Source organism: Bubalus bubalis, chromosome 22 (assembly GCF_019923935.1).
Source record: "Bubalus bubalis isolate 160015118507 breed Murrah chromosome 22, NDDB_SH_1, whole genome shotgun sequence".
Lineage (NCBI taxonomy): Eukaryota > Metazoa > Chordata > Mammalia > Artiodactyla > Bovidae > Bubalus > Bubalus bubalis.
The window spans coordinates 36,032,768-36,059,040 of NC_059178.1; the positions used below are offsets into that span (position 1 = coordinate 36,032,768).

At 41.5% G+C, this 26,273-nt stretch overlaps 1 protein-coding gene across 4 annotated transcripts in view; it reads right to left on the minus strand.

Moving 5' to 3' along the window:
* LOC102406999 (desmocollin-2) overlaps positions 1 to 14,690 on the minus strand; it is a 38,266-nt gene extending 23,576 nt beyond the window's left edge. For 2 of the 4 annotated variants that reach the window (XM_045164024.1, XM_006054004.4), the window contains exons 1-6: positions 14,034 to 14,468; positions 5,993 to 6,077; positions 4,632 to 4,831; positions 3,404 to 3,523; positions 1,862 to 2,017; positions 488 to 632 (exon numbers count right to left, since the gene is read on the minus strand). In XM_045164024.1, the coding sequence (XP_045019959.1) occupies positions 488 to 632; positions 1,862 to 2,017; positions 3,404 to 3,523; positions 4,632 to 4,831; positions 5,993 to 6,077; positions 14,034 to 14,102 (775 nt within the window). In that variant the 5' untranslated portion in view covers positions 14,103 to 14,468. Of the gene's footprint in view, positions 1 to 487; positions 633 to 1,861; positions 2,018 to 3,403; positions 3,524 to 4,631; positions 4,832 to 5,992; positions 6,078 to 14,033; positions 14,469 to 14,552 lie in introns of those variants that run through there. The other 2 variants (XM_006054002.4, XM_006054003.4) reach the window with 2 other exon arrangements.
* Positions 14,691 to 26,273: the final 11,583 nt, after the last annotated feature.

Here is a 26,273-nt window from a genome sequence, read left to right on the forward strand (position 1 = left end):
CTAGGGTCACCTGAGAAGCCCAATGATGCCCAGAATACAGTCTATCATTTAATCACTATAGAATATCAGCAGATCTCTTCAAGGCTAAGACTTCTATGGCTCAATAACTTCTTTTCAGAAAAAAAATATTCTTAGAATATTTAGAAAACATGGCCTCTTAAAAGTATTTCTTTTGTCTCACACAGAAAGGCAAAATAACATTGAGGCACTGTGCTTGGCATTCAAGGTATACTGCACTTCACTTAACCTTGTATGTTAATATCTCATGTTACAGATGAAGAAACCAAAGCTTGTCAAGATTAGGAAACTTGCCCAAGGTGACAGCACACAGCTAGCAAAAGGCAGAGTAAAATGCCTGCCAGAGCCACCCATCTGGCAAGTCCCTTGCTCTTGGCAGCAGGCTATGCTACCCCCCAGTGGCCAGAATGAAAGTCAACTAATGAACTGAAACACTAAGTTGCCGTACATTGCCAGGGTGGGTACTCACCAACTCTGCTGTTTTCAAAAACTTCAAAACTGTAACTTGTTTCTGTAAAAATTGGGGCATTATCATTTTCATCCTCAATTCTGATGACCAAGGTCAATGGATATTCTGGAGTATATCCATCCGGAGTTGTTGCAAAGGCAACTAGCTGTGAAGAGAGAAACATTGAAAAAAAAAGCAAAAATAAAATATGGTTCAAACTTGCTTATGCTTTGCCTTTCATTTGGAGACTGTTGAGCATCACAGTGTGGGTTTTACCATTTGTTACTACTTTTGAATGTGAGCATAATCTTAATGCCACAAGAGATGGCTAATTTCATGGTGTACTATAGCATTTTATAATATATCTGATATAATAACATAGATAAATTCGGTTTCCTCACCATTGCTGTATTGTTGTTCATGAGTGTAATGGTTATTATTATTATTTTCTTGAAAGGGTCCTGAGAACTCTTTTGTTTTGCTTGAAAGTTTCAAGTGCATGTATTTTAAATACAATTTTCTGGATCTTATATAACTGAATTCTTAGGATTCCAAACTCCCCAGGTGCAGTCAACTGAGATACTATTTTATTTTCTAATTAGAATTTTAGCCATATTGATGGCTATATTTAGATAACTGTCTTCATAATAATTGTTTAATTTAAAAAGGGGAGTCAGAAATGGACCAAATGGCCATACATTGTGTCTAGAATGCAATTTATTCTTTTGATTATACAATATCAATTTAAATTCCATTTTATCTCCTAACAGCTGTCATAGAAAGAACAGACCATCACAGGTACTTAGAAGGCCATGTCGTAGTAATTATAAAACTAAAGAATTAATTCATCCAAAAACATATAACTAAAGTTGAGTTAAGCAAAATAACCAGTTCCGTGGGAAATTCAATACAACATTAGGTTAAATTCTTACATAGTAACACTCATCCCACAATGGGAGGTTGCCTAGATGATAAAATGCCTTGTTATCCTAGTTAAGCACTGTCCACACTCCTTACTCGCTCACAAATTAATTGTCTCTCATTGCAAAGGTTCTGAGGCTTAACTTCTGAGCTGGACTTACCTCCTATGGCATCACTCTCAGTACCATAAAGAAGTTCACAGATCTTTTCTGCCAAATAAATAACTACTTTCAAAGTAGTGCTCTTTTTTCTTTTGAAAACAGAAATAGTAAAACTGTAATTCCCAGAACAATCTAATAAAACTGAAGACTATTTATTTTATAAAATTCTTTTTGCTTCCAGGCAACTATCAGGTCCATAAAATACTACCAGAGCAGAGATGAGAAATTCAGGAGACAGAAAAGAGTAATTGAATTGAGGAAGAGAGGCGAAATAGCCGAGCTTAATGTTACTAACACAATATGTAAACGTTACCTCAAATGATGGATATGTTTCACGATCTATAGAAGCAGTACAAAACAGGTTTCCAGTATCTCTCTCTACATAAAATAAATTGCGAGGTTCTTTGTCAACTCCAGGCCCACTTATGGAATAGTAAATAGTGTAGTTTTGGGCTGTATCAGATTGAATCTAGAAAGTAGACAATATATACATAAAAGACAAATTTTGTATTTCAGCAAAACTTTCATCTACATATTTATGCAATCACATTGATATTTTCATTACAATAAGTAATTACCCCCTTTAATTTATTACTATGTATGAATAAAAGACAGCAATAGGAAAAGGAAGCCTAATAACTGAGAAATTCAAGAGCAAGGCATGAGGAAAATAATGAAGTAGCACCTTAGTTTTCCAGAATAACTAACGAATACTTTCAAAGGCTACATGTACCTACATGGATCAAACATTCTGGACTTTTCTTGTCTTAGAAAACGAAGTATTCTGAGCATGAAAAGTTATCCTTTTATCAATTGTTTTAACACCTGAAGTTTTATTATATATAATGTAATATTTGAGACACTGGATTTAAAGTATACTGTCTGCAGGGCAAACATCTGGAAAGTGATTTCCTTAATTAGTTTTCATTTCTCAGCATTGTCTTTATTATAGGGGTTGAACAGGATGAAAAAGAGTGAAAATATCTTGGTGAATGTGCTACTTTGATATTTGATTCAAAAAGAAAATTTTCTCTGGGATTTCCCCAGTGGTCCGATGGTCAAGACTTTGCCTTCAAATGCAGGGGGCACGTGTTCCATCCCTGGTCAGAGAACTAAGATCCTACATCAAAAAACATTTTTTTCCAAAGTATTTTCAACCTCTTAGTAGGATCCTGACTACCTATCAGAATGACTAACAATTATTTTCAAAAAAATTTTTTCCCAACTTTAAAATGCTCTTCTCTCAGCTGCACTGAATTTATTGGTGGGCTCTAAATAAGGTATCTCTCTCACAGATTAAAGAATTGGTGGAAAAGAAACCTAAGAGCTAGACTGAATGGTAGTGACCACTGATAGTGGAGAGAGGCACAAAGATTTGCTGAGGTTCCCACTGAAATTTAAAAGAGAAAGAGAAAATGTGGACCCAGTGTGATTTAAATAGTGAACCTGGAAAGAAACCATGGAAAGGTGTACCATCTTTCCCTTTCATGGCATTTGACTTTTTATCGGCAATTTCATCCTTTATTATGGAAGATGTTTGGGGGTTTTCTAGACTACGTCCAGGCTCTGAGATACACTTGATGATATTAAAATCCATTGAAGAAGCACATGTTTGAGAGTGCTAGATGGGCTTCACAGCTTTATAAATGGCTTTTGCATGACTACAACTGCAAAAAAGTTTACGCAGGTATAGAGAGATGTATTTATACCATATATTGAAGCATATGATAGACACACTCATTCACTTATATATTCATATATGCACATTTTAAAAAATAATTGCATACTTATTGTCCAAATTTTTAAAAGAGATGGAAACCATAGACTCTCACAGTGAAAAGAAAGTAAATTGTACCTGTTGAAGAAAAAGTGGGAATGGACCCAAGGAATTCTCAGGCACTGAGCAAGGGAGAGGAGCCCATCTTCTCTTGGCACGTCTCAAAACTTTTTCCTGAGAATGCCTTTTCTTTAGTACCTCAATTTAGAAAACAACAACAACAACAAATAATCAAGTCAACAGCTACTTTATTTTTAAACTTGAAAAGTGATACATCTTTCTTCTCTCATTATCTCATGAGGATTAGCTGGGGAGGCGTAGGACCACGGTAGTGCTTGAAAACTAAACAAAATGTCAATACCATTAAAAAAAAAAAAAAGAAGAAAGCCCTGCCCTAACTGTTATCTCAGCAATCCTCTTGAGAAAATAACTTGGTGGGAACACAGAAGAGAGAGAGATGGAATCTGAAGCCTAGAAGCAAAACTGGAAAAAAAAAAAAAATTACTGTTGCCACATTGCCATGCAGAAACACAGGAGAAGAGATATGCAAAGAACGTTAAGTGGATAGGTGTCCTTCTAAATTCAGCATAAGCATCTTCCACTCACCAGCAGCTAGGAAGAGCCAGGGGACCAACAGAGAGATCTGTGTCAGAAGGAGGAGAGAAACACGGGGACAACTCTCAGTCAGACGTCGTGAGTAATGGCCAGGGGCTGAACAGAAGTCATTTTGATCTTGGGTGTCACAAAGTCAAATGCGTGCATGAGATCCGAAATTTAACCTAAAATACCCCTCCATTTTCTAAGAGTAAAAATTATGCCAAGATACATGAAACCTATCTCTGAAGGCCTCAGGTGTCAAAGCATAATTAACCACATGATGACCCTAGTACCGCTGCCCGAATAGGACATCACAGTATGTCATTAACATGTCATACGAGTTCCTGAATCTTTAAAAGCTACATACTCCAAATTACATACGAACATCTTAAGCAATAATGTTTATTGTTTTGGAAACCTACTCCACAGTGAAGATCAAGAAACGCTGCTCCATGTCTAATCTCAAGTTCTCCTTCTGTCCCGTATGCCAACTTCTCCTTTTATGCCCCAAATAAAAGGAAATTATAACCTGGGATAATCTAGGTTGAACCACTCTTTTTCATTTCAACACTGTTAACTTGAGTCATGGTTTTCCTTCTTCTTCAAGCTAAACTAACCCCCATCTTTTCTGATTCACATCTTCTCTGGTCATGTGAGTTACACCTGAAGAAGTCAATTCATTATACTTCATTTTTACACTTTGGCATACCTTTGTTTGATGTTCTAAAAGGACGGGTATTTCCTTCTCTTCTTGGGTCTCTGTGTTGGAGAGCAATATGGTAAAAGAGCTCTTCTCTGAGGACAAAAGAATGGCATGGGTTGTATAGACTGAGCCATCTTCTAAGATTTGGAAATCAGGGTCACTTGAGTGAATGAGAGTTGCCGATTTAAAGCACTCCTTCAGGTTAACTGTAGAAAATGCACAGAGCAATCATTTGTGAGCTAAATCAAAGCAATATATAATTTTAACTGTAAGCTATGCATTTGAGGTGGGACAATCAAGAACTTTGACTACATTGACACTTGTAAATTTTGCATTTTTTAAAAGGACATATGAAACTACATGGTTAATTAAGTTTTTCTTAATTAAACATATCTACCATGTTATTTACCTACTTCATATCCTTTTAAAAAAAGACATTTGTTCTTAAATAAAGACATATAAACTCCACAGTTTGAATATTAAACTCACACCAAAAGAAGTTTTTCTTTATTAACTGAAACTAGCCATAGAGCAACACAATAAAACACATAAAGTATGTTAAATAGAACCTAGAAATTAAAACTGGAAGCTATTAAATTATTACTGAACTCTTTGCATCTGTTGTTAAATAGTCATCATATTCTGTCTCTACATTGATCCAATCTTTAGTTATACATTTGAGTTATATGAAAAAAATTAATTGATAAAAAAGCAATGAAAATGTTAGTCACTCAGTCATGTCTGACTCTTTGCGACCCCATAGACTGCAGCCCACCAGGCTCTTCAAGTCCATGGAATTCTCCAGGCAAGAATACCAGCATGGATTGCCATTTCTTCCTCCAAGGGATCATCCCCACCCAAGAATCAAACCCCAGATCTCCTGCATTGCAGGTGGATTCTTTACCATCTGATTTTTACCATTTTTTGCCATCTGATTCGTCATCATCTTTACTATTCTTCCCCACCAGAGAAGCCCATTAAAAAAAAAAAAAAAAGGTGGAAATAAATGTCAGGAAGATGCCAAAATTGTTTACGATAAAAATCCAAAAACAACACCTTTAAACTCAAGAAATAATTTCAATACTATTTCTCAATTTCAAAGACATGTTTTGACACATACCATAACCTACCTCTAATGTAAATATTAGTAATTACTTCATTAATCAAATTAAAACAATTTTATGTTATATAATCATGTCTTTCAATAAAGAACAATATTTCATTCACTGGATTAACACCACATGTATTAAAATGTATTGTAATAGTTTTAACTACTAATTCCAATACAGTCACTCTTCTAAAGATTACACTAATTTTACAAGATCACAGCAAACTAGGATTTATTACATACTTTGGCAGTTTCTTACCTCTACCAATAAATTTTTCAGCGTCTAGTTTAGTGGGAACATGTAGTGTCACTGTTTTGCAGGCATCACAGGCAAATGTTAAGATCTAAAAAAAACAATATTATGCATGAAAAGGAGCCTTTTCATGTGTACACAGTTTGCACACATTTGTATAATTATATATCTGTTTATAAAATTATCAAAATAAAATACCAAGCATATAATGGGATTAAGAATTCAGAAAAAAAAATTGCATAGAAGAATAAAACCAATAGAGAGCCATGGTTCCCTCCCTCACAAGGCATGTAAACCCAGAGAATTCCTTATCCTCTTGGGCTTTGTTTCCTAGTCTGAAAATGGAGTTAATAATGGAGAAGGAAATGGCAACCCACTCCAGTACTCTTGCCTGGAGAATCCCAGGGACGGAGGAGCCTGGTGGGCTGCGATCTATGGGGTCGCACAGAGTCGGACACGACTGAAGTGACTCAGCAGCGTCAGTAGCAGCAGTAATGACACCCTTTTGTGGGAAACTATTAGGAAGGCAGCACAGATATGTAAAAATAACAAAATGAAAACAAATCTAATGAGTCAGCAAATCATTTCAATTATCTGAACTGCCTATGAACCAAATCAAAAATATCCTAAAGAAAAGCCCAACACTTTTAAAGACAAGCCCTGACTCACTGCCATGGAGTGATATAAAAATTATTTACATGTGACCCCACACATACAAGCACACAACTTTGAAATATGAACTTATTTTGAACTTATCATTAATGAAAATTAAGGTCAATGTTAAAAATATTTCACTTAAAAAATGTAAACGATTTAGTGATTTATGGTGAACGAGTTCCAATACAATACATATCTGAGCCCACTGAAAATAAATTTAGTTCTCTCTGAAACTATAAACAGATGCTTCTGAAAGATTGAGAGTTTTGTCCTATATTTTTGCAAAGGTTTTTAGCCAAAAGCAAAATAACTCCAGCATTTATGTTGTTATTTAAAAATCTATAAACATAAATTAAAATCATCAAAATTGGAATGAAAATTTTTATCTCCAAAACACATTAAAAACCCTTTAATTATCCAATTTAAATTGTGTATGAAGGACTAAGCATGGCAGAGATTACATTTCAATTGGAACTGAGCAATGAACATAACCAAGGGACTATACTCAAATAAAAATATTGAGAAATAAAAAGATGAGAAGAATTCTCACTGGTTGCCTAGTCTAGAGCAAATAGGAGTAGGACGTGTGAAGAGCCCAGCTCAAGGTGACAGAAAGCACACACCCCACTGATTCATTCAACCCACGTTTTTTGGTTACCGCCTGGGTGCCAGGCAGTGTTCAAAGGCTACCACAGTGAACAAAGAAAACTCCTTGACTTCATTGAGATTATTTTATAATAAAAGACAAAAAGTCAATACACAAATGCACCAAGATCACATAACGCCATGAGTAAGTGTTATAAGAAAAGTAAAACAGGGAGAGAGGGTGATAAAAGACCAGAATGAAATAAGAAAGCAAACCAATTCACTAACCAGGGGAGAGCCTTCCAAGTGGAGCAAAAGCCACGCCAAAAGCCCTGAGAGGCGACTTCACCTGGTGTGTCAAAGGAACACAAAGGAGCCCTTAGCTGTAAACACCGACTTCCCAGGTGGCTCAGTGGTAAAGACTCTGCCTGCCAAGCAGAAACGTGGGTTCGATCCCTGGGTTGGGAAGGTCCCCTGGAGAAGGGAATGGCTACCCATTCCAGTATTCTTGGCTGCCAAATCCCATGGGCTGAGAAGGTTGGCAGGCTACAGTCCACGGGATCACAGAGTCAGACCCAACCGAGCAACTCAAATAACAAACGTACAGCAGTAAACACAGAGCAGGAAGAGTGACAGGACGATACTGAAAAGACAGTCGTGGGCGTATTAGATAGGGTCTAAAAGACCACAGGGACGAGTACAGTTTTATTCTGAGGGCAAAGAGAAGCAACCGTATGTTTAGAGACTTATGGCATCAGTTGTGAGCATTTACACAGACTCATTCAGGTGGCCACGGGAAAACAGACGGAAAAGTGAAGTGTTAGTCGCTCAGTCGTGTCCAACTCTTTGCGACCCCATGGACTGTAGCCCACCAGGCTTCTCTGTCCATGGAATTCTCCAGGCAAGAATACTGGAGTGGGTTGCCATTTCCTCCTCCAGGGGATCATTTCCACCCAAGAATCAAAGCTGGATCTCCTGCATCGCAGGCGGATTTTTTACCATATGATTTTTAGCATTCTTTGCCATTTGATTCTTCACCATCTTTACCAGTAGCCAGGCTGCTCTGTCCATGGAATTCCCCAGGCAAGAATACTGGAGTGAGTAGCCATTCCCTTCTCCAGGGGATCTTCTCAACCCAGGGATCGAACGCACATCTTCTGCATTGAAGGCAGATTCTTTATTTTTCTGAGCCACCAGAGAACATACTATAGAGGACCAGAGTGGAAGCAAGGAGACCCACTGGGAGGAATCTAAGAGAGGAGGGGTAGTGACTTGGACTAAGGTAAAAGTGATGGAAAAGGTGAGGATGGCCAAATTAAGACAACATCTCAGATAACAGTGTCCTGGACATCCACTCATTCATTCATTCAACAAATATTTATTGAATGTCTAATATGTTCCAGACACAAGCAGCAAACAGGGTTCTCGTGAAACATTCAAGTCAAGGGTAAGATATTTGCAATTTCAATAAAGGAGGATAAAAGCTATGACAGGGAAGTTCAAGGTGCTTTGGGAGAGCACTGGGAGCCAGCCCCTTCTAAGGGACAGGTGAAGAGGGGAGACATGTTAGTCACGTCCAAGGAAGGCAGAGTTTATATGTTCCCAGCACAGGAACTGCATGTGCCCAAACCCAGAGAGGCCACAGACCTGAAAATGCCATTTGCCATGGCTGATGTATATAGCACAAGAGGGAGAGGAACTGAAAATGGATTCAGAGAAGCAGGTGTAGGAGAGAGTCTTTTTTCCTAAAGATAATAAGAAACCAAAGATTTGTTTTAAGCAGATAAATGACATAAGCAAGCTTTCCAGGTAGCTCAGCTGTAAAGAATTTGCCTGCAAAGCAGGACCATGGGAGATGTGGGTTCAATCCCTGGGTCGGGAAGGTCCCCTGGAGGAAGGCAAGGCAACACACTCCAGTATCCTTGCCTGGAGAATTCATGGACAGAGGAGCCTGGTGGGCTACAGTCCATAGGGTTGCATCGAGTTGGACCAGACTGAAGCAACTTAGCGCGTGTATACACACACACACACACACACACACAAACGACATAAGCAACTTTCTATTGGAATAAGGTAACTCTGACCAGTGTGACAAATGAACTCGGGGAACAATTTTCTTTGCCAAGAAGGGCCCTAGGGCGTTCAGTCAAATCCTTAGGCCAAAATTAAAAATAACGGATACATGTTTTTAAACCATCCTAAAACATCTTACAAGGAAGTCCTAGGCAAAAACTGAGGATTAATGTGGAAAACAGGAGTAACCAGAAAAAACTTCTAATCTGAAAAGATTAGATTTTGGTTTTTTGGCCTCAAATAGATGGGAGTAAAATCAAAGCATGGACCTGCCTATGATCTAAGAGACGAGCCACTCATGTTAATCTGGATTCCCAAATGCAAAACCTTCACTGTAGGTATGAGCTAGAAGTGAACTAGCCTCGCATGGACTTGTGAGCCACACTCATGTCATTCGGATGTTCTAGGAAACTCAAGCCACTATGTAAGTAGACTTAGTGTGTGATCAGCACCATGGCTGCTGAAAACCATTTGGCCAAATTCAATAACCATTCTTAAACTTTTTTTTAAAAAAAGAGCCCCCAATAGGAATTGATAAGTGCTATTTCAATATGAGTTTTATTTTACATTATAATCACATCACCAATAGAAAAGCCCTAGGATAGCCTCACTAAACTCAGAAACAAGATGGACTTCCCAAGGGTCATCACCTATAGCTAACATTACATTAAAGTATATTAGATATATGAATGAAAAGAAGAAGGTAAAAGTAAAAACAACTATTTGCATTTGATATGACTATTCATCTGGAAAACCCAAGCAAATTAACCATAAAACAGTAAGAGAATTTTAGTAAGGGTGCAGAAATAACTGCTAAAATATACAAATCATTAGTCTTCATCCACATAAGCCAGTTAAGCAATATATTGGGAAAAAAGAAATCATTTTCAAAAGTGGTAAAAGAAAAAGTTAGAATACCAAAAAGGAAACTTAAGCTTATGTGAGAAAAATCTGAAAATATTTCTGAAGGACACAAAAGAAGACTTGCACAAAAATAAATATGTATCATTATTTTGAATAGAAAAAAAATCAACAGTGTAAGTATATCAATTTACACAAAGTTAAATTATGAAGTTTATGAACCTAATAAATCCCAACAGTACTTTTTTTCCAGAACTAGACAAGCTAACTTAAAAGATCATAAAGAAACCCAGAGATTGTCATAATGAGCAAAGGAACTTAAGTCAGACAGGAGAGTGTATGACATCCCTTATGCACAAAATCTAAAAAGAAATGATACAAATGAACTGACTCCAAAAACAGAAATAGACTCACAGACTTAAGAGAACAAATTTGTGGTTGCATAAATCGGGTGGGAAGGATAGTTAGGGAGTCTGGGATGGACATGTACACACTGCTATATTTAAAATGGATAACCAGACTTCCCTGGTGGTACAGTAGATAAGAATCTGCTGTCAATGAGGGGGATACTGGTTCGATCCCTATCAGGAAAATTCCACATGCCATGCTGCAATGACCGAAGCCCGGGCCCAGCGACAAGAGAAGCCACTGCGATGAGAAGACCACTCACGACAACGAAGAGCAGCCCCCTGCTTGCCACAATTAGAGCAAAAGCCCACCATGCACAGCAGGAAGACCCAGTGCAGCCAAAAATAAATGAATTAAAAAAAAAAAATCAGGCTTAATGGATAACCAAGGACCTACTAAATAGCACAGGGAACTCTGTTCAATATTATGTGGTAATATGGAACCATCCCCTGGATGGGAGGGGAGTTTGGGAAAGAATGGATACAGGTATATGTATCACTAAGTCCGTTTACTGTTCTCCTGAAACTATCACAACATTGTCGGTCAGCTACACCCCAATACAAAATAAAAAGGTTTTTAAAAAATGAAGTGATAATTTTGATACGTTTTTGAAGAGGTCATAAGGAAAAAATAAACAATTAAAAATAGAAAAATTATGAAAAAGAGCAGTTAAAGGATATTAGCATTAGCTGACAATGAAAGGTCTTAGGAAGTCTCAGTAATTAAAACAATGCAGCATTTGGTAGGTATATCAACAGAAGGAAGTGCATACAAATTGGAAAGGAAGAAACAAAACAGTTTCAATTCACATTTGTTACAACCCATATAGATCATAAGGCTGTAGTTTTTTGTTACATTCACCAACCATCTAAGAGCTTCTACTTCTCCGCATTCTTGCCTACAGAGCCTGCTCTCAAACTTTTGGATGTTTGCCAAATGAGAAATGACATTTCAATGTAGTTTTAAAATTCACCTTTCCCTATTATGAGTGAGGCTGAAATATTTTATGAGACATTTTTATTACTTTATGGTTTTTCATGTTAATGCTGGACTTGATTTATAAGAACTCTATCTATTGGTAGATTAGCTTTTTCATAAAGGCTCCAATCACAAGATGAAATTGCATTAAGGAATGACTTGAATTTAACAGTGAAGATCCCTGATGACCTTAGAGAAGCTTCATTAGGTGTTTAGGCAGAAAGTTACTCAGTCATGTCTGATTCTTTGGGACCCCCTGGACTGTAGCCCACCAGGCTCCTCTGTTCGTGAGGATTCTCCAGGCAAGAATACTGGAGTGGGTTGCCATGCCCTCCTTCAGGGAAACTTCTCCACCCAGGGATCAACACCGGGTCTCCTGCATTGCAGGCAGATTCTTTACGTCTGAGCCATAGTGGAAGTACATTGAGGTGGAGGGGGAGTGCAAATGTGTGAGGTGAGGCAAGACTAGGAAGTTGGGAGCTGGTTCATGGAATGGTGAAGGATGACTTGGGTGCATGGGGAGGAAGAAATTATGTCCCACAAGCCATTTTTATTCAGTAATGTTTCTCTTCTCTACACGTCTATCACACATGAGGCTCACAACCAAAACCATCTGAGGCTGGCAGGGCTCTGCAGACGTGCACAGGAGCCTCAGAAGAGCTTAAGACACACCAACCCGACCAGCAAAAAGGCAGCAGGAGAGGGGTGCAGCCAGAGTCACCCCACTTCTGGCTGACGCAGCTTTGAAGCTAAGGAAGGTCAAAGAAAGACGATTATTCAACTTTAGATTATTCCCTATATCTGCTTTTTCTAAAAAGAGTCTGAGAAGACATACAGAAACTTCTGTTAGTATATCTGTGTTAGTTGCTCAGTCCTGTCCTACTCTTTGCGACCAGGTGGACTGTAGCCTGCCAGTCTCCTCCGCCAATGGAATTCTTCGGGCATGAATACTGGAGTGGGTTGCCATTCCCATCTCCAGGGCATCCTCCCCACCCAGGGATCAAACCTGGGTCTCCTGCATTGGAGGCAGATTCTTTACCATCTGAGCCGTCTGGGAATATTTATGGCCTGTGCATTTCATTGCCTGAACCTAATCATGCTTTTTTCCTTCAAGGGCATTGGTTCAGAAAGAAGTGTCCAAAAAAGGGGGGGATGGAGGAGTCTACTTTACTGAGAATCTAATCAAAATCGAGACATTTTATGACAGTTATTTACATATTCCATTCTCGATTTCCTCGATAGTTAACTGTTAATTGCTGTGCACCTCTGTGCCCTTTGTGTTATTAATGTGCCCCAGGAAATGGGTTAAGGTTTGAAGTCCATAAGGAAAGCCATTCTAATGATAGCAACGACTACAATTTCATTCATTAAAAATTTCAGGAATTCCGTGAAACAGGACAGCGGTAGAGTAAAACTGGATATTTCACGCCGCCAGTTCCACCAGTCCCAGAAGGAATTCCCCGACTGTCTGTTCTCCAGGTTCGTCCCCGTGTCCTTCAGGTTTGCCTGGAGCCCTAACGCCTGCGGCTCAGCTTGAAAAGGCCACTACGGGCTTAGCCCCCTTGCTCTTGGTCTCTGTGATTTTTCTTCTTCCAGGGTACCCCGGGAGCTCTATCTGGGGAACCTCTGGTCCCACACTCTCTCAGCGGCTGCTCCCCCGCTCTAGATTCCGTGCCTGCAGCCCCCTCCCCCAAAGAGAGCCCGGGCTTTTTTGCCCGGGGGTGGCGGGGTGAGGGTGGTGGCGTTGTCCTTTCCAAATAAGGCCACCCCCACTTTCTCTCAGAGCTTTGGGGAGGTGGGCTCGTAGCTATTGTGTTTCATAAAGTGAAAAAAAAACTGGAGCTGGAGGGCGGGGAGGGGCAGGCGGTGGGAGGAAGAATCCGGATGCCTCCGAGGCGACCATTTCCCCAAAGTTTAAAGGGAGTGAAACCTCACGTGCGGACCCATAATAGAAACCTTAACTGAGGACCATTTGGGAGCCGTCTACCATTTTCACGCGCAGAGGGTCCAGACCGCCCGGTCTCCGCGCTTCCCTCCCCTTCACCCACAGCCTAAGATAAATTCCCCAAAAGGCGCCTAGACCTCTCTTTCACCCCAGGATCGGCGGGTTTGGTCGCGTCCGCCCAGCGGCTCGCCTGGTCGGTGACCGGAACCCGGCCCTGAGCCGGCCTGGACTGTCCTCCCCCGCGAGGTGCGCGGGCTGGAGGCGCTCGGAGGCTCGTACCCAGGGGCCACGGATTTGCATGGGCGTTTGCAGCCACTACAGGAGACACCCTCCTCCTCGTCCCCTGCGGGATCGCAGCGCCCAGGTCGCCGTCCTCTGTCCGCCCTCCCCCACCCCAACCGGCTGCACTTTTGCAGCCAGCCCCAGGCGCCAGGAGCCCCCGCCTGGCTCGCCACCCACAGATCTCTGCTCCTAAAGGTGCCCTCTCTCCCACATCTGTCCGTGCGCCCTCCGGGCCCCAGAGTCCAGGCGGCCACTCACCGCGAGGGTCAGCAGGAGTTGTCGGCAGAGGGCCCCGCTCGGGGAGCCTGGGGCTCGGGCTGGCGCCATGGGAGAACTCCGGGGCAGGTCGCCGGCCGAAGCACCCGGAGGCCGGGGGAGGGAGGGCGCGGCGGGGCCAAGGGCCGCGGCCGGGGCGCAGGAGTGCGAGGCCGAGGACCTGGCGCGCGGAGGAGCTGCTTTTCTTCTCGGTTTTTCTGAAGCTCCAGCCTCTCAGCCCAAAGGCTTTTCCTCTGGCCGAGGGTGGGGTTTCCAGGCGCGTCCGAAAGACACCGATCGGCCCCTCCTAGGTATTTTCTTAAGTCTTCATTTCTGGAAGAACGCAACAAGTGGGAACTCCCTTTCGCCGCCACCCTTTTACCTGTGCTAGGTGTTTCTCACCAGCGGACGCCACCTATAAGCCCCATCTCCCCCACCCCCACCCCCCCACGCCCCAGTGTCCGCCTGGAGGATTAACAGCTGGCCCTGCCCAGCAGAAGTCCTGACTGTACAAAGACTCACTCTCCAAGCGCGCCGGGCCGCGGAAGGGGGCGAGGACCCGGGCGCGCTCCCGGCCCGACTCCGCCCCGCGCGCTGTGGTCAGTTGCAGACCCGCAGAGGCCGCCGGGGAGGGAGGTGGAGAGGTCGCACTTGGGTGTCACGGCTGCCTAAGGCCCACCTAGTAGAGGGTTGGCCCCAGGGGGACTGGGCTTCCCTGGTGGCTCAAACTGTAAAGAATCCTCCTGCAATGCAGGAGACTTGGGTTCGATCCCTGGGTTGGGGAGATCCCCTGGAGGAGGGCGTGTATTCTCCAGTATTCTTGCCTGGAAAATCCCCATGGACAGAGGAGCCTGGCTGGCTGCAGTCCTTGGGATCGCAAAGAGTCGGACACGCCTGAGCGATCAAGCTCCCAGGGAGACTGTTTTCCACACTCTCCTGGAGTTAATTTCCTGCGGACAACCAGTATGCACACCCTTCTGGGGTCTTATTTGATCGTTGGTTTCCGGGGAGGGGGATTGTCTTTTTTTTTTTTTTGTAAATAAATGTCATGGCCAGAATAACAACGATACAAGGAAATTAAAATAATTAATTAATTAAAATAAGGGAATCCAGGCATCAGGGGTGAGTTAACTACCGAATCTCTCTGAATCCTAGACATTGGCTAAATGTGACCTCATGATTTTCTCCAAGACCTTCCTTTGTCACAGTTAAAGCCAACCACTGACCTTCTTATCACTTATCTCCTAAGTTGGATTCCTGGACGTCTTACTGAGATTTCTTCCTTTCCCACCACCCAAACCAGAGTTCGTGGTAAGAAAAGAAAAAGAATAGGATAAAATCTATGTTTAGGTTTGAAGTATACTTAACCCAGGTGAATTATAGGAGTGCTTAACCTGGAAGATTAAAATATAAAAGCGGTATTCTTGCAGCTCTTCAGAAAGCAATGACGGGGCATTCTGACTCATTATGCTGTACCTCTTTTCAATTACTGGCTTAAACCAGAGAAGTCTGACCACAAAGGAGAAACCTGTCCCATTTCATTTGGTTTGTCTGCACAGGGGTGTGTGGAGAAACCTGTTTGAAAAGCCAGCCATAACATTCAGATTTCAGCTCTTGAAAATATATGTGGTCCCAATACCATTATATACAGAGCCAAAATTATTATAATATTGACCATATACTTAAAATCAAGAGTATTGTCAAACAGTACCTGTCTCACATTCTAAGTATTAGTCCCATGCTTTATTTTACTATTGAATGACACATAGTGAGCTGTTCTGTGGTCTCCATATTTATAAAATTATCACTGAAACTGCTTGTAAAATCAGCCTGGGTCATCGGCATGAAACTCTGGTTGACATCCTTCTGTTTCCACATTTTTTAACCCTCATGTTTTTCCAGCAGTGATTTCATTAACACTCCTCGTCCTGTTAATGATGATATCATGCCAGTTTCGTGTTCAACAAATGTACTCAGGCTGTTATGGTCTTTGATAATAGAACATTTTCAAATTCTTGCTTACCCTTTAACCTTAAACACCTAAGGGTGACTCATGTTTTTCCACATTCCAGAAAAGGGAAGAGGGTAATTTGAAAAGAATTTGCCTTAGATCCTTATTTTCATCTTTCACACTAGGTAACTGACTAAAGCTATTAAGATGGTAATTTGTTTGTTTCTTTGTGAATTTCTTAAAGAAATGAAATATAAACTCTAAACAAGGGACCAGATTTATTTAGTAGTTTTAGATTAGACTATATGGTTTCTGAAATAGTTTCTTTAATAATACAATCTTGAAATAGCAGATATAATTTAAAGAGAAATGAAATGTGAGAAGAGGAATTTTTTTTAAGAATGTCTTTTGGCTGTGAACATGATTTTGCTGATTTGAAGTGATCTTCCATTGGGCTATAGTAAAGGATGCACCAGACCAACAGTCAGGACCAAGTTCCTTTGTGTTTTGGGCTGCTCATGTAACCTCAGCCCTCAGCACTCTTCATTCATTAAGGAAGATAATTAAAATAATACTGGATGCTGTCTATGGCAGCTTCCACGTCTAAAATTAAACTGTTTAGACTCTTTGTGGCTGGTTTTTGAGAAAGTTGGCTGGAGATGGGTGTTCCTTTTCAAAGAGAAAGTCAGAACCAGAGTTGTTCTTAAAAAGATGAACAAATAGCAACCCCAGGCCCTTGGGGCACATCTCTGCAACCACGCTTCACAATTCTCTAATTTCAGAAAGTGGTAATTGAATATAAATGGCAAGAGCAACAAAATACCACTTCATCACTGATGTGCACACAGCAACAGCTCTCTTCGAGCTGCAAGAGTCCACTGTTGGAGCCTGGAGAGAAGGGTCCATGTGGACACCTGATGTTTAGGGTGCATCTCTCTTGGCATGGGCAATGACACAGAATGGAACCCCAAAACAAAGGAAACAGACCGAAGGGAGAAAACAAAAACAAGACTGAAGGACATTGTCTAGTTATTTACAGGAGTGAGTAGAGGGAAATATCTGATAGCCATGGTAAAAAGAGCACAATTAGACTATTTACTTCTCAGAGTTGTTACAGGATTAAATAAGGTTCATGAAGTCATGCAGAATAAAACCTAGCACATTCTAAGAACTCCGTAAGTGTTGGTTAACATGGGTATCCCTCTTTACCCCACAGCCTCATACCTTTACAACCCACCTCATCCCTGTGACAGCTCCCTAGTTCCTACTTTTCCAGTATCTCTCCTCAGGTCCTGGTTGAGGGCTGAAACCCAGTATTAATGCACTCACCGATCCCAGATCCTTCAGCCTCCTTCCTGTTGACAAGACCTTCAAACCTTGTCTGATTCAAAAGGACTAAACGATGCAACCCTAAGATGAGATGCTACAGCTTGTGCTAGTTTCCTACTTACTGAAAATTTGGATCAATTTTTTTTCAACATTTAACAAACATTTATTGAATATCCACCATGCATTTCCATAGCCCTCTTGTCATGCATTCCTAGTATTGTGATTAACATATTCAATAGAAATTCTGTTCATTTTTCCTATTTGTCCTTTACACTGTGAGCTTCTTAGGGCAAGGACCATCCAAGTCCTTTTATGATAGGAAAAAATGTTTTTTTCTTTCTAATGCCGCATTATCCAATAAATAATTTTTTTAATGCTGTCCTTATTTCTTTGAAGTTTTCTTCCAAATTGTGCTCAGGAAGAGTGTACTCTTCAATTTCGATTACCTTTCAAAATGTATTTTTAAAATAAGTAAGTGAAACAAACAATAAGTCAATTTTTATTATAAACTTGCTTCCCTGGTGGCTCAGACAGTAAAGAATCCACCTGCAATGTGGGAGACCTGGGTTCGATCCCTGGGTTGGGAAGATCCCCTGGAGGAGGGCAAGGCAACCCACTCTAGTATTCTTGCCTGGAGAATCCCCATGGACAGAGGGTTAGCGGGCTATAGTCCAGGGATTTTCAGAGTCGGGCAGGACAGAGCAACTAAGCACAGCACAGCAATAAAAAGAAGCCAATGAATGAATTCCCAGGCAGCTGTGGTGAACCTGACCATGTCTGCTCTTACCTTTAATAGATGCCATTGACAAGTGCCACTGTGGAGTGCTATGAACAAATATATCCTCCAGATCAGATCAGATCAGATCAGTTGCTCAGTCGTGTCCGACTCTTTGCAACCCCATGAATCGCAGCACACCAGGCCTCCCTATCCATCACCAACTTCCGGAGTTCACTCAGACTCACGTCCATCGAGTCAGTGATGCCATCCAGTCATCTCATCCTCTGTCATCCCCTTCTCCTCCTGCCCCCAATCCCTCCCAGCATCAGAGTCTTTTCCAATGAGTCAACTCTTCGCATGAGGTGGCCAAAGTACTGGTGTTTCAGCTTTAGCATCATTCCTTCCAAAGAAATCCCAGGGCTGATCTCCTTCAGAATGGACTGGTTGGATCTCCTTGCAGTCCAAGGGACTCTCAAGAGTCTTCTCCAACATCACAGTTCAAAAGCATCAATTCTTCGGCGCTCAGCCTTCTTCACAGTTCAACTCTCACATCCATACATGACCACTGGAAAAACCATAGCCTTGACTAGCCGGACCTTTGTTGGCAAAGTAATGTCTCTGCTTTTGAATATGCTATCTAGGTTGGTCATAACTTTCCTTCCAAGGAGTAAGCGTCTTTTAATTTCATGGCTGCATTCACCATCTGTGGTGATTTTATATCCTTAGACCCACAGAATTTTGAATTATTTACTTTGCTAACTGGCTACTTTGACAAGTTATTATTCAGTATCTACTCTGTCTCCGGCATGCTCCCAGCACTGAGATTGCTGTGGTGCCTAAAACAGAAAGGGCTTGTGCTCCAGGCAAACACCTAAGGGAGCCCTCTTCATCTGCGATTCATCTCATTTTGATGCTTTTGTAAAAGAAAAGGCTAATTTCAAGTTAAGTGCAAAATGATACATAAACAGCATTCTATAAGGATGGAAAATCACCTTGCATAAAAATCATTTGTTACAATGTTAATCGCTCAATTTGTACTTCCCTCTCCCCCCACTGTGTCCACAAGTCTGTCATCTATGTCTAGGTCTCCACTGCTGCCCTGAAAAATAGATAACCAGTGGGAATTTACTGTATGATGCAGGAGCTCAACCTAGGACTCTGTGACAACCTAGAGGGGTGGGATGGGGTGGAAGGTGGGAGAGAGGATGAAGGAGGGGACATATGTATACCTATGGTTGATTCATGTCGATGTGTGGCAGGAACTAACACAACAATATGGTAAAGCAATTATCCTCCAATTAAAAATAAATTTATTTTTAAATCATTTGATAAATCTGCTCATGAATTGCAAACTGTTACCACCTTCTGAGGGTCTCCCTGGTGGCTCAGTGGTAAAGAATCTGCCTGCCATTGCAGGAGACCCGTGTTTGATCCCTGGTTGGGAAGATCCCTTGGAGAAGGAAAGGGCAACCCACTCCAGTATTCTTGCCTGGGAAATCCCTTGGACAAGGAGATCTGGAGGGCTACAGTCCATGGGGTTGCAAAGATTTGGATACGGCTTAGAGACTAAACAACAACCACCTTCTTCTGAAGTGGACCTAGGGACAGGAAACTCACTATTTTGTGGGATCACTTCACCTAGAACCTATTTGCTCTTGGCTTCTCCTGTTTTCTTCTTTCTCTGCTGGCTGTGTCTATGCATTCTCATTGCCTGGGTTCCTCTGCATGATCTGATCTCTAAATACTGCACACAAACACATCTTTTCATATCTTTGGACTCAAGAGGCTCCTACCATCGCTGGGTGCTTTGTATCTGCTCCTCCCTCCTCCTGCAACTCTCTTCTGTCTCTCTCCTGTCTCTCCTCCAACTCATCCTATAAATAGCAACTCTTATTTCCTTCCCCACAAGGTCAAACCCTCTCTGATAGGGTCAAATCTTTCTTACCAAACAGCTGCCTCTTCTTTAGAACACCTGTCACAATTACAATGTTAAATTTTAATCATTATTTGATTAATATTTGCAGGAGACACCAAAAATGTGGGTTCCATCCCAGGGTTGGGAAGATTCCCTGGAGAAGAAAATGGCAACGCACTCCAGTATTCTTGCCTGGGAAGTCCCATGAACAGAGGAGCCTGGTGGGCTACAGTCCTTGTTGCAAAGAGTTGGACACAACCGAGTGACTGAGCATGCACACACATTCACCAAAGACTACATTTTCATGACTGCAGTTGACTTTTTTTGATTCTGCTCATCTCACCAGCATTGATCATCATGAGTCCTGGCATATAATAGATGCCTAGTAAATATTTATTGAATGTGTGAGTAAATGAATAAATGAATGAATGATTCCTGACAGGCTCTTTGTTTTCCTAATTTTAACGCTTATTGGCCTATTAAAGTAAATCTTGTCTTGAGTCAAATTCAGCAGGGTGGGCATTCCTAATCTGATCTCAAACATGATGGACACATATTGGTATATTTGTCAAAATGTAAGCTGGGCCAACCAAGAATTTCCAGCATGGTTTTTGCACAAAAAACAGACAAATAGGCTAACGAGCTTTAAATTAAAATTCAGAAAGACACCAGTGCAGAAACAGGAACTTATATATGATGAAAGTATGGACAGTACACACCACCGGAAAAGAAAAGAAAATTATTTAGTGGTCGTGTTAGGAAAACTGATTCATTATTAGAGAAAAACAAAACTGATTCTCTACTTAACCTCAGTTAGAGATAAACTCATACCCAAGTTCAGGAGTTTCTCTTTAAGGTCATGCGCAGTATCTTAAGTAGGCTCTAGAACTGCCCAGTAGTCTCAGTCTATATCTAGTCCTTTCACTTCCTCACTCTCCTCAGCAGTATTTTTGCTCTTCCTTACTTCTGCTCAAGCTTCCCAAACACCCTCCTTTACCCTCGGTTTCTGTTACTGACTTAGCTTTCTATTTCACAGAGAAAACAGAAATTATTGAGGAAAACTATCAAGCTTCCCCACACTGACCCAGCTGTCTGCATCTGTGCCGTATACATGGCCTTTTCTTCTATATGTGGAGGAACTGTCTCTGCTCACGGCTAGGGTCACCTTTTCCATTTGGTCATCCATTCCCATCTCCTCCCACCTACTCAAGAACATTGCTCTAGCAATTCTTCCCCTTCTTTCCTATGCCTTCAATTTAGTCCATCTCTATCTCCCCTGGGCTTCCCAGGTGGCACTAATGGTGAAAGAACCCTCCTGCAATGCAGGAGACCCAAGAGATGCGGGTTCGATCCCTGGGTCAGGAAGATCCCCTGGAGAAAGGCATGGCAACTCACTCCAGGATTCTTGCCTGGAGAATCCCATGGACAGAGAAGCCTGGTGGGCTATAGTCCATAGGATCACAAAGAATCAGACATGACTGAAGCAACTTAGCACACACTATGAACTTCTAGTTACAACATTGATTTGTAATTACAAGCATAGAAATTTAATTGTCATAAAGACAATTCTATGTAACTCCCTCCAAAGAAACTGATAGGAGGGATTAATTTACTAAACTGAGGTTAAATGTTTTTCATCTGATCAGTTTTGGGAAAGCCAGCTTAAAAATGTGGAGAGATACACAGGTAGATATATACATAGAGCTACATATATATAGATAGATATTCGGGATGTAGAGAAATAGGGAAAGCTGGTCAACAGGTGCAAGCCTTCAATACAAGATGAATAAGCTGTGCAGATGTAATGTACAGTGTGATGACTATAGCTAATAAATTATGATTGTTGTTCAGTCGCTCAGTCGTGTCCGACTCTGTGATACACACAAACAAAAAAATTAAAGTATGTCAGTTGATGAATGTGTTTGCTGCTGCTGCTGCTGCTAAGTTGCTTCAGTCGTGTCCGACTCTATGCATCCCCATAGACGGCAGCCCACCAGGGTCCCCCGTCCCTGGGATTCTCCAGGCAAGAACAATGGAGTGGGTTGCCATTTCCTTCTCCAGTGCGTGAAAGTGAAAAGTGAAAGGGAAGTCGCTCAGTCATGTCCGATTCTTAGCGATCCCATGGGCTACCACCTTCCAGGCTCCTCCGTCCGTGAGATTTTCCAGGCAAGGGTACTGGAGTTGATTCCAATAATCATGTCATAAAGTATACAGATATGAAATCATCACGTTGTACACCTTAAGCATATCAATTTGGTCAATTGTACCTCAATAAAACTGAAAACAAAACAATCCAATCATTCTCCAAACATTTACCTGGCCAGCAACCATGTTAGTATCTTTAGCCTACCCCCGCTCGGAGTTCAGTCCTAGCAAAGTGTGTTTTCTAGGAGACATAGTCACTAATCTAAAATTTCTTTTTAATTTTGAAAAGCTGTTCACGTATTTCAAATCTTTGCTATTGCTAGGGCTCAGGGCAGGCCATCTCAAAACATGCCTCCATGGCATAGTGATTATTTTGAGTTAAAGTTATTTAAGAAATGTCCAGTACAGGAAGGACACTCTGACCCTCCTCTCTGTCTCCCTGAAAGTGGGAAATAAATCTCTCCATGCCTTCCTGAATCTGGAGGTGAAAGATCATCCTTATCACGGAGACAAGGAATTTGGGCTGAGAAACCTGTATAAACAAACCTTTTACTTCTTTAATTGACTACCCCAAGCCCAAACTCTGTTTAGATTCTTTACCAATTAAGCACCAAAATCTAAGCTGCTTTGTGCTGTCAATTCCTCACAAATTTCTTGTTTCTTTGTCTAAAAAGTATAAAAGTTGCCTGCTTTCGCCACTCTTTAGATTCATTTCTATGACACTTCTGTGCTTGCAAATTAAAATATGTTTATTTTTCTCCCATTAATCTATTACCTGTAGATTTTATTATTAGTCTGGGCACAAGAACTCAAGAGGGTAGAGGGGAAATTTCCTCCTTCCTGACACTAACTAGCCTTTTCAGGGGTATTCTCAATACACAGCAATCGCCTTTAAATTGTTTTCTTGCGGACTTTCCTGGTGGTCTAGTGGTTAAGAATCTGCCTTGCAGTGCAGAATTCGATTCCTGGTTGTGGAACTAAGATCCCACGTGATGAGAAGCAACTGAGCCCTTGCTCCACAACTGGAGAGTCCTCGGGCCACAAGGAAAGATCCCATATGAAGCAACAAAGATCCCATATGAAGCAACGGAGCTCCCATGAACAGGAACCAAGATTTGACAGCCAAATAAATACATTAAAAAAAAAATATTTTCTTCCCGTGCGTGGCTAGCCTTCTGAGTGCCCGTTATACAGTTTGCTGCTCGTTCCTGAAAATTTTAATGTACTTTTTTTCTACTTTTTCCTTTCTCAGCCTCAGCAATAACAACCATCACAACATAAATAAAATGAACCCCCTCCTCACTCTCTGAAGTCTTTTTTTTCCATCTCTTTTCTTTCATTTTTTGATAAAAGATTTATCCAGATATAATCCACATCCTTTCTCACATTGATTTTATTTCACCCAATAGTAATCCTCACTGACATGCCACTGACAATTTGATTTTCATAACAAAACCCTCTAGCTTAGAGTCGGGGTGAGGAGTAGGGGAGGGGGTTGGGGTCAGAGAATGAAAGAGGTATAAGGGGAATGCCTAGTCCGTCCTCACCCAGCAGAGGAAGGAAAAGATGCTTTGAATATACATGCAGGAAAAAGTATTTATACCATTTATTAACTAGATAGAAAACTAATATTAATAAAAAGTGCTCCCTGCCCTAAGTGAGCATCCAGTGTTTGGGGGAGGATTACATGGGTATTAAGTAATAAAGAATGGCTGGTGGGGGTCCAGAGCATCAGGTCTGTTCATTGAACAGGAAGTAACTTCCTGTTCAGTTCAGTTCAGTTGCTCAGTCGTGTCCGACTCTTTGTGACCACATGAATCGCAGCACGCCAGGCCCCCTGTCCATCACCAACTCCCTGAGTTCACTCAGACTCACGTCCATCGAGTCGGTGACGCCATCCAGCCATCTCATCCTCTGTCATCCCCTTCTCCTCCTGCCCCCAATCCCTCCCAGCATCAGAGTCTTTTCCAATGAGTCAACTCTTCACATGAGGTGGCCAAAGTACTGGAGTTTCAGCCTTAGCATCAGTCCTTCCAAAGAAATCCCAGGGCTGATCTCCTTCAGTGAAAGAGAAGAGTGAAAAAGTTGGCTGAAAGCTCAACATTCAGAAAACAAAGATCATGGCATCCAGTCCCATCACTTCATGGGAAATAGATGGGGAAACACTGGAAACAGTGTCAAACTTTATTTTTTTGGGCTCCAAAATCACTGCAGATGGTGATTGCAGCCATGAAATTAAAAGACACTTACTCCTTGGAAGAAAAGTTATGACCAACCTAGATAGCATATTCAAAAGCAGAGACATTACTTTGCCAACAAAGGTCCATCTAGTCAAGGCTATGGTTTTTCCAGTGGTCATGTGAGAGTTGGACTGTGAAGAAGGCTGAGCACCGAAGAATTGATGCTTTTGAACTGTGGTGTTGGGGAAGACTCTTGAGAGTCCCTTGGACTGCAAGGAGATCCAAGCAGTCTCCTGTAAATACCTCAAGTTCAGAATATTCCAAACAGCAGCCACTATCTCTCCACAGCAAAACAGCTTTGGTTCCCTCCTTGTGGTTAATGGTTTCATGATCCTCCCACTTACTCAAGAAAGTAACTAGGGCCTCATCCTCACACCCTCACATACTGTCAGTCTCCAGATTCATTGCTGTGTTTAACCCCTCATCTCTTTTCTGGACCGTCTTCACTGGTCCTCCAGCTCTACAACCCCACCAGCCCACCGTCCCCCACCCCTGCCCCCAAGTGGTTTTCAAACTGTGGTTTTTGGAGCTCAAGTAGACCTTGGTTTTTGCTTGTTCCATTTTGCTTTGGGTCACTTGCTTTTGGCTTTGCTTGGTTTTGAAATCCTTACTTTCATTCCACCTAGAATGTCTTCTACCACTTTATTCAGGGACCTTTCTGTACTTGCCCATGGAGGGGAAGCATTGTGAGTTTTCTGTGTGCTCACTAGCTTTCATAGTGTGCCTCTATAATTTGTTATCTGGCCAAAGTGTTGTAATTATTCAATTTATTAATCTGCCTCCTTTGGATGCATTCATGTGCTATTCTTTTTATGCTCTGCTAATTGCAAAATTCTGGGTTTGATATTTGTTTGGACAAAGAGGCAATGGTGTTGTTACTAACAAAGGTAGGGATGGCAGGAAAGTGTTAGTGCATGTAGGAGTTAAATCACCTGCTTTTGAAGGTACTGAATTTGAGATTTCTGGGAGCCATCAGATCAGAAAAAGCAGTGAAGTGAAGTGAAAGTCACTCAGTTGTGTCCGACTCTGCTACCTCATGGAATGTAGCCCGCCAGGCTCCTTTGTCCATGGCATTCTCCAGGTAAGAATACTGGAGTGGGTAGCCATTCCCTTCTTGGAATCTTCCCAACCCAGGGTTTGAACCTGGGTCTCCTGCATTGGCAGGTGGATTCTTTACCATCTGAGTCACCAGGGAAGCGTGGAATAAGCAGTATGGATATGGAATTCAAGAGAGACATCTGCTTTGGAAATGCAAATTTGCATACTATCAGGATATGAAGAGTTAAGAGCAACTCCAAATGGAAGCCATCTATTTAACCCATTGATTCTGGTGTGGAGAGAATGGGTCTGATGTGAGGAAGATGATGTGTCTTCCTCTTGGCCACAGAAATGTCTCAGGTGAAGATCAAAATTTACATTATAGAAGGTTGTATGTAAAATATTAATATTTAACACAGATTCATAGGAAGTGTATTTTCTTTCAGGCTTGATAAGCTTAAAATGCTTTTCCCGCTGTATTGTGGACCCGAGACAGCCATTTCAGGAACAATGCTCACGGGGTCATCTTTGCTCAGACTTGAATTTAAATCTTTGCTCTAGGGAAGCCTAGCAGTCTGATCTTAAGTGAGTTAACCTCTCCCAGCCTCAGTTTTCTTATTGGTCAAAGGAAGAGTAAACATCTAAACTTGAAAGTATGTTAATAATTTTTTTCAATGAGATAACATTTGTATATGTATCCTATAATGCTGTCACATAGTAGGGGCTTAATAAATGTCTCCAACAAATATTTACTGAGTTCCTTCCATGTTTCAGGCACTGTTCTAGACGCAAAGATCTCTGCCCTCATAGAGCTTCCACTCAAATGTGAAGATGGGAGTGAAGACAGTAACAACAAACGTAATGAAGAAGCAAATTACACTGTATAGCAAACGGCAACATAATCCAT